Here is a 9008-nt window from a genome sequence, read left to right as displayed (position 1 = left end):
TGCGATTGTCTATTTTAATGTTAAAGTGGATGGGCCTGTTGAACGTCCACCATCCGGAAAGAAGAAATATTTTCTAAAAGTTAGTTCATTTGCATGTATCAAGGAGACCAACCATTGCAATGTTCTCCCAAGACCTTCTTCTAATTATCTGATTTCTCCATTGTGTTGACTTGTGTTATTTACGGAACCATCGCAAACAAATGCTGCTAAAGTGTCTGATGATTTGTTGTTGTTGATGCTTAATAATATCTCTTGTGCAATATCAACAGCTTTACTTCTTTCTGGCGTGACATGATTGACATATTTGTTTTTCGGAAATGACACCATCACATAACGTTCTTCTTTGAAACTTCGTTGGACGCCAATTTCTTTAACTAAAGTGGTATTCTGCTTCCCATCAAATACAATGCAAAGTAATTTTCGGACTTAGTAGTAGTAGCATGCTTTTTTAATTCTTTTTTTCTCCACATATTACTCTGACGACGAGATTTTGCTGGATCAATAGCATTCTCTGGTGTTATAAGATCTAAATCTTTTAGTACGGCATTTTTTGTTAGGCAAGCATCCCAGTTACTTATTTTACAGCTATACATGGTCTTACACAACTCAGGATACTGTTTAGTGTTGTAAACCTTGATCTCTTAATGACTTGACATTTCGTTGTCACTTGACATCACTTCTTTACTTGACATTACTTTATCATCTGACATCTTAATTAGCAAAAACTTTCATCCGACTTATATATACAAAAATTTTTTCGTCTGATATATAAAACATACATACACCAAATGTTGTCGTCCCAATCTTTAAATTTGAATTTTTTCAAAGAAATGAGTTTATTACATATATAGATATCAGAAACACAGAATTACAGAGTTTGGAAGATCCGATAGTCGAAGTCAGATCGTTATTTTTTTAGTCTGATTTTAAAAGCCCGATAGTTAATAGATTAAAATTGACAATAAAAATACTACTTTGTTTATTGTCCATTTTAAAGTTACAATAATAAAGTAGCATTTTTGCAACACAGTTCGTTATGAGGCCAAAAGAAATTTGGAGATAAAATTTTTACATCAGAAATAGTTATATGCTTACTTTGCGTATTATCCATTATCAAGAGATTTAAGGCCGGAAGGATACATTTAGTTTCATTATATGAACTGCTTTAAGTGACAAAAACAGATAAAAAAGAAGAAACTGATCACAATTAGAAGATTTTAATATTGATTAAAGCAGAATAACTAGAAGATTTAAGCAAAGAAAAGATATTTATAATAAAAAGAAGATTTAAAAAGAGGAGTAATCGATATAAACAATATTTAACACTAAAAGAAGCGTATGAGAATATTATTTGTGTTTTACAAACGAAATGAATATATGAGTGCAAACCGTTACACACTAACTGAACATTTTAAATTCTTTATTCATAGGTAAATAAAAAAAGTTATCTTAAACAATTCGTTCCAAAGTAGAAAAGTTTAATGTTATTTATAGAAATTTAAAAAAAACGATTAAAAAAAGTAAAAATTAGCAAATAGTCTATTTGCTACAACGCTTTACAAACATATAAGGTTGTTTACAAAATATAAAAAATAAAATAAAATAATAACGATTAAAATTATAATGGATCAATACAAAATAGAAAACAGCCATAGGAATATACCAATTTAATTCAGGAAGTTGTTTTACATAACTCAAAGGACTTCATTTTCATTTGCATGTGTGTAATAATTTTACCTTCATTAACTCATAAGCATCATTTAGTTTAAGTACTTCCAGTGCCTTGAGAAATTTTCCTATCGTAAAACCAGGAAAACGCATTGATATAATATCAAACAACTTTTCTGTCTGACTGTAATTTGCAGAACGCTTACTCATATTTTTAATTTTCGCAATTTCTTCAATGCTGATCTCTAAATCCGCAGCAAGGTCACTCCATATTGGCACATTTGTATCTGCAAGAGGAACAAGCTTAAAGCTGAGGTCCCTGATATCTTTATGAGTAACTTTCTGAAACATTTCTTTGCCATTATACTTCATTAATAAGTTCTTAGCTTCATTATAGCATGGTTTTTGTAAATGGTTTATAAATTCTTCAATTAGGAGATTTGGTTTATTCCATTTCAAAAGCTCTAAGAAATAAAGAGCGTGGTTTCCGCCACCATGATCGGTAAATATAATTGACTTTTTATCATCATCCTCTATTTCAATGTGTGCGGCAATTTGCAATACATATTCGTCTCTGTCCAAAATATCTTTTAGTTCTCCAAATCCAAATCGAAACACTGGAAAATAACAATTAAAGACTGACTTTTCTAAAGGTTACAGGTTATGGGAAGAGTAACTACTACAAATTCTTAAATCAATAATCTTTATATGAATATCAGAGTGAGACATAAAACAATTAGGTCAAAAAAAAAAAAAAAAAAATTAAATAAACGAAAATAATTTTTGTAATTCCATTTTGTATTTATTTTAAAAATATGTATAAAGTTTCCTAATGGGAACACTTTTGATTGATATCAATTTTCCGAAAAATCAAAACTTTCCAAAAATTACTCATATGAAGGAGGTAGGGTCATCTAGCCTGATATCTCGGATTTTAGATAACGGTATGATTTTTTGCGAAAGATGATACGAATATTCAGTCTTACCTGTTTGAAATTATGCATATATAATTGGGAATGTTGGGGGAGCAATTTTTTTTTTTTTAAATTTGCATATATTTTGTATCTGTTTTTGTATTTCTGAAAAATGGAAATGATGTCAACAAGCAATAGCTGCTAAAAACTCATTATTAAGTCTTTCTTCTTGAAAATGAAATTAAAATCCTACACACAAAGCAAAATATGAAAACTGTAATGCAATATTACCATTAAAAATATTTTATGCCATGAGTTGATTTTGCAAACATACCTTAAGTCAATAAAGCTTCATGTCTACTTGGTGATTTTATTGTACTGTATAGGAAGTTTTCTCCAAAAAGGTTTACCATGCATCCTTTTGCCAGGTGAAGAAAGTTCAACAAAAAGCAGGGAACCACAAAGTTAATACTGATGAGCATATCAGGTGTTTACAATATTATAGAAAATTACTTAATAATTTGTAATTTAAACCAACTTCAAATTAGAGCATCTCGCCATTGAAAATTGTGTAAATGCGTAAACTCAGATGTGAAAAATAGTTTAAAAAGGTTACTCTTTAGATAGATTTCGAAATTTACGCACTCTCAGATATATCTCGAGATTTACGCATTATCGTACGATATTTTCGCGTTGTTTCACAATAAATCGTATTTACAGTGTAAAATCGTAATATTGTGATATTTCCGATGTATTTATCCATAATTACGATGTTTTTGCAAAACTAGTAAAATTTTGCGAGCCACCACAAACCATCGTAAAATATCGGAAAATAAAAAGATTAAATCTTTTTTTTTACATTTTATTTACATTTCGCAAACAATCTAAATCTAAATTACTCTTTAAGGTAAATGACTTTTACATGACTTACTTTTATATTGATTTGCATAGACAAAGAAAAAGTAAATAGCATTTTTATGTTAATTACTTTTACTAGTAACAATAAATTACTTTTACTAGTAACAATAAATTACTAACTAGTATAAGTTAGGTATTTTTAAAATTATTTTTATGCAAGTAATTTTTACATGAAATACATTATTTTACTATACTACTTTTTAAAAAATGAACTACTTTTAAATATAAATATATTTCATATTTTAATCTAAGTTATGTAAAGTAATATTTGCTTAAAAATAACTTTTTAACATCAAACTAAGTAAAAGTGCTATCCCTAATAGGTTTTTAGGAACTAAATATAAAAACATTAATCACATTACAGCTTTTACAGCTTTACTAGTTTCCTCTCCTAAATATCCAACTAATTTTTTCTGGAGTGTTTAATTGCGGAATGTGTTTACGAAAATCTAATTCGGTTTTTACATTTAATTCACTCTTTTTATAGGTCACAATCGAAATTTAATCAAATTTACATTTACAGTGAAATCTTGTGATAAATCATCGAATTACATCGTACCTCGAAAAACCTCGTAAGAAATTCGATGTTTTTATTTTTCCAAAATTTCTATAAAGTTTTTTCCAGTTAGTTACCGTACTTTATTTTGACCTTCGGTCGCGGATTTTTACGATGGAAAATAATCCAAATGCGCACTTTGGCGTATAAACCGATACATTGCTATCGTAATTCTTGTAAATCTCGTAGGAGATTCCCGCCGAGTCCGATGGCGGAATGCTCTACTTGAAATTAACTTTTTATAAGTAAAATAAGTAAAATTATTAGTATAAACAAGTTTTTACTTTTTAGTATTTTGAATGAATTCTTTTTTTTATCCATTATTAACTCATTTAATTCATTTTTCATTATGAGACAAGAATGTTGACTTAGAATGGAAAAGAGAGGCAATAAACAAACTCACACCATTTAAACGAAATTGTAGTTTTAAAAAGAGAATTATTTTCCAGAATGCTGGAGGATGTACTTGACATAAGTTAAAAAAAATTGTGAAGAGAGCACCACAAAGTATAATGAAATATCAAAAAAACCTAAACTATTTTGGTTTCATTTCACTGATTTATTTTTAAAGCTTTTTTTGCTTTTCTGTCAATACTATCATATCCTCTTGATATCAAAATATTTACCCTTTAAAAGTTGTGATTGTTTTTCATCTCTGATGTTAGTCGGTTGTAAAAAATAACCGCTGAACATGAGGTTGAAGCATTATGTTTTCTTCAAATGCTGTTTGGACTATGAATATGGTTAATTCATACAATCGAACTTTATACTGACTTTCATGTGAAGCATGTCTGCAAGCTTTATTAACTTATTTTAGGCTTCACATCATGTCAGATTTATGGCACAGGGAGTAAATCATTTGTTATATGATTTTCTTCAGCCATAACTCAGCGGTTAGTGTCCTAATATAATGATTGCAAGAGAAAAAATGATTTATGATTATAGCTTCATTTAGTACTATATAATGTTTTGCATCTTATCAAAGCTCCATTCTCGGCAACAGCGCTATCTTAGCGTTTTAAAGCTTTATAAATTTAGTCTTAAACTGGCAGTAGTTGTGTTGATGTCACTAAAATAACACACTTGGTATTAAAACAAAAATTTTGTTATTAACCAAGCTGTTGACCTACAGATCAATAACAAAAGTTAGCTGTTAATTGAGCTCAAACAACAACAGATGGGAAAACTGATTTCTAAACTTTTTATTGAAAAAAAGAAAAAGTAACAAAAAAAACTGAAAATTTTGTTGGATTGAAAGCTGATTTTTGTTTGATGTGTTAAAAAACGATGTTTTAATAGACGAAATGGTTGAGGATCAGTTCATCAAGCTGGGATTTGTTTTCAGATTTTAGTAGATTTAAAAGCTATGTCACTGCTCTTCTTGTTGTGTATGACAGTGCAGAATGTGCTATTAAACTTATTGAAGACTTCATTGATTCTTTCAGAAACAAAGAAGATAACCAAGCAAGTACTGATTTTTTCTGACCATTGTTTTAAATTTAAGACAGCAGATTAAAAAAATCAGTCAACAAATAAACGAATATATAAAAAGACTTTATCTGTATAAAAAACAACTTCTGCAAACCCCCCCCCCCAGCCCCAGATCTCTCCAATATACTAACTATTCTCATCCCCAATCGGTAGGACAAACTATTCGCATCATCTTTTTCAAAAAATCAAACCATCATTTAAAATCAGAGATATCAAGTTAAAAAAGAATTTTTGATAGTGTGTTTGAAATAATTGCAAACTTGAATGCCTCCTCTCCACAACCCACTTTCATACACCCCTTCCCTTCCCTACTATATATGTGCAAAATTTTGAAATTTTTGTATTTTCGGACTGCTGGAACCTACCATAGGAGTGCTCATAAAAACAAAAACTTATATGTTAAAAATGTATATCAGAAATAACAACAAAATATATTAGATTATATATTCTCAGACTTTGGTGTTTAATGCCCCACTCTAATGTAAATAGAAAAAAAACTTTTATTTATTTGTAAAAAAAGAATTTAAAAGTGAATTTGAAAATTCAAACTTTGGTCACACCAAAAAAATTCTACCAAATATATAGAGCAGCAGTATAAAATGGAAAAGGCTGTAGTTCAAAGAAATATTGTTTACCAATACCAAAGACCCACTGTGCCTATGTTTAAATAAACATAATTGTACAATACTTTATTTACTAAATTCTTACACATTCTATGCAAGTAATATTAAAATTATTACTTTTTTATTAAGGTCATAAATTTCATATTTTATTATATCTTACTTTATCATATTGGTATTATATTTGCCAGCAATCATTCTATGAGAAAGAATCCTTCTTCACCAAGGATCTTTCTTTCTGCGAGAAAGAAAGATTTCTTTCTCGCAGAAAGAAAGATTTCTTTCTCGCAGAAAGAAAGATTTCTTTCTCGCAGAAAGAAAGATTTCTTTCTCGCAGAAAGAAATCTTTCTTTCTGCGAGAAAGAAATCTTTCTTTCTGCGAGAAAGAAATCTTTCTTTCTGCGAGAAAGAAATCTTTCTTTCTGCGAGAAAGAAATCTTTCTTTCTGCGAGAAAGAAATCTTTCTTTCTGCGAGAAAGAAATCTTTCTTTCTGCGAGAAAGAAATCTTTCTTTCTGCGAGAAAGAAATCTTTCTTTCTGCGAGAAAGAAATCTTTCTTTCTGCGAGAAAGAAATCTTTCTTTCTGCGAGAAAGAAATCTTTCTTTCTGCGAGAAAGAAATCTTTCTTTCTGCGAGAAAGAAATCTTTCTTTCTGCGAGAAAGAAATCTTTCTTTCTGCGAGAAAGAAATCTTTCTTTCTGCGAGAAAGAAATCTTTCTTTCTGCAAGAAAGGAATCTTTTAATGAGAAATAAATCATTTTATGAGAAAGAAATCATTCTTTGAGAAAGGATCCTTTTTTGCCAGATATATTTCCATGAGATAGATTGCTGGCGAATGTAAATCCATTGAATGAAAAATAGCATTGAATGAAAAAACTAAATAACTAAAAATATGTACTTTTTAAAGGCTCTTCTAGAAGCTTATTGAATTTTTCATCAGTAGAACTAGCATCAGCACTTTTTGATAGTGTGCTAGCATTGTTGTAGCTATTATTTTTAAAATTTTTCGATTCTTCTGCAGAAGCATTATCACTATATTGAGTTGGTTCAAAATAATCAGGATCTTCAAAATAATCAGGATCTGTTTTGAGTCTACTTAACCTCGCAGATAAATCTAAAAAAACATTTAAAATAAAACTAAAACAAGAAATACATATGAAGCATTAGAATGTCGTAAGTTTTACTCAATATGTCTGCACAACAAACTAAAGAAACATTGTAAGTAAATGAAAAGAAAAAAAAATTGAATACAAAGCATTTGCTATATACTCTAGCTGATTTTTTTAAAAAAAACTTACGATCATCTGGATTCTTCATATCTTTTTCATTCTATTAAATAAAAAGAAAGGTTACTTTAATAAACATTTTGCATTTGGTATTGTGTAATACTAAATCAGAGTCTCTTGCGTACCTCATTATTATAAAATATTAACATGTTTAAATTTAAAAAGAAAATTTAGCTTCAAATTACAGCCTTTAAAGGTGTGTTTCAACTTATACTCATGATCAATACAGAAGTAGTTTATTTGCATTGACTTGTAATCAATGAAATCAAAAATAACATGCAGAAAATAAAGCATTGCAATTCCCATTATGCATGAATAACATAAGGAACAAAAAAATTAAAGTGTTATTGCTGGAATAAAAGAAAGCAAACAATTTTTAGTTATCAGATTTCTTTATCTTTAAATAAAGAAGTTGACAATCTACTCGAGCAACATTCAATATGTTTAAAAACTGGTTGCTCTTCTCCCAGATTTGTTCTCCTATACTGAAAACAAAAAAAATTTTAATATTTACTAATGTAAAAACACTTCAGAATTGAAAAATCAACAACAATAAACATCAAAAAACCATTACTTAGAAAAATTTAGATAGCTTATTACAGTCATTGGACAGCATTTTAAGTGCTAGTAACTTCATGGACAAAAGATTTTGCTGACTTTTAAAAAGCTTTCAACTCACAGATTTTAAATACAAGAAAACTTGTATCAGACTTACTCACTCTTGTATCATATATACAAATTTACTCACTCTTGTATCAGACATTCCCTTATTACATTTTTCAACATCGCCAAGCTGTCTCTTTCTACAACCATCATTTTGGCTTAGGACTAGCTCATCATTTACTTCTGCAGCAAGAAAAAAAAGCGTTAGACAAAATTACATGACCTTTTATTACATTAACTTGTAGATGCATATTTTTAAAATTACATTAAAAACCAGTAATCTACTCTTCAACTGCTAGCACATGTATTGTCCATTCTTTAACTTATGAAAAACATTTAAAGAAAATTGGGCATCACTACTAGGACATTTTTGAAACTTTGTGAGAACTATCATTTTCAATAATAATCTTTGAACCATTTAAATTAAACACTTTTAACACAAATTGCTTGACAACTCTTAACATGCATCATTTTCTAAACACTTGAAATATTTCCAGCAATTTGTAACTACCAAGCAAACCTTGTTGCTCAACTTGAACAGGTAATTCTTTCTAAAAAGTGAAGTGACATAAAAAATGAATTAAAGAGAAAAAATCACCATGAGATCAATTAAAACAAAAATTTACTAACTAAACATTTTAAATGACCAAATCACTAAACATTTATAGAATGTAATTAACGTTAGAGTAAGATACTAGTTTAACATATCAAAAGACAAAAAAAATACTAGAATTTGTTTTAAACTCAAAATAAATACACAAAATAAGTTTTTAAATTATTCCATTTACTAAAAAACTGGTGGTATTAGCTCCCCAATTATACTTCTGCATTTTGGTAAATTGATTATTTTTTAAAAAAGAAGCAAGCAATAAAATGTTTTCTCATATTTAAA

At 28.7% G+C, this 9008-nt stretch overlaps 1 protein-coding gene across 4 annotated transcripts in view; it reads right to left on the bottom strand.

Moving 5' to 3' along the window:
- Window positions 1-1521: 1521 nt before the first annotated feature.
- LOC149877642 (uncharacterized) overlaps window positions 1522-9008 on the bottom strand; it is a 25658-nt gene continuing 18171 nt past the window's right edge. For all 4 annotated transcript variants that reach the window (XM_090073644.1, XM_090073646.1, XM_090073647.1 and 1 more), the window contains 5 exons: window positions 8637-8667; window positions 8202-8299; window positions 7466-7496; window positions 7066-7281; window positions 1522-2285 (listed from right to left, as the gene is read on the bottom strand). In XM_090073644.1, the coding sequence (XP_089929770.1) occupies window positions 1711-2285; window positions 7066-7281; window positions 7466-7496; window positions 8202-8299; window positions 8637-8667 (951 nt within the window). In that variant the 3' untranslated portion in view covers window positions 1522-1710. The remainder of the gene's footprint in view (window positions 2286-7065; window positions 7282-7465; window positions 7497-8201; window positions 8300-8636; window positions 8668-9008) is intronic.

This window comes from Hydra viridissima, unplaced genomic scaffold (genome assembly GCF_058129835.1).
Source record: "Hydra viridissima isolate aposymbiotic clone 2 unplaced genomic scaffold, HvirCarnegie_v1 scaffold_16, whole genome shotgun sequence".
In the NCBI taxonomy this organism is placed as follows: domain Eukaryota; kingdom Metazoa; phylum Cnidaria; class Hydrozoa; order Anthoathecata; family Hydridae; genus Hydra; species Hydra viridissima.
This window is presented reverse-complemented; position numbering and strand designations above follow the sequence as displayed.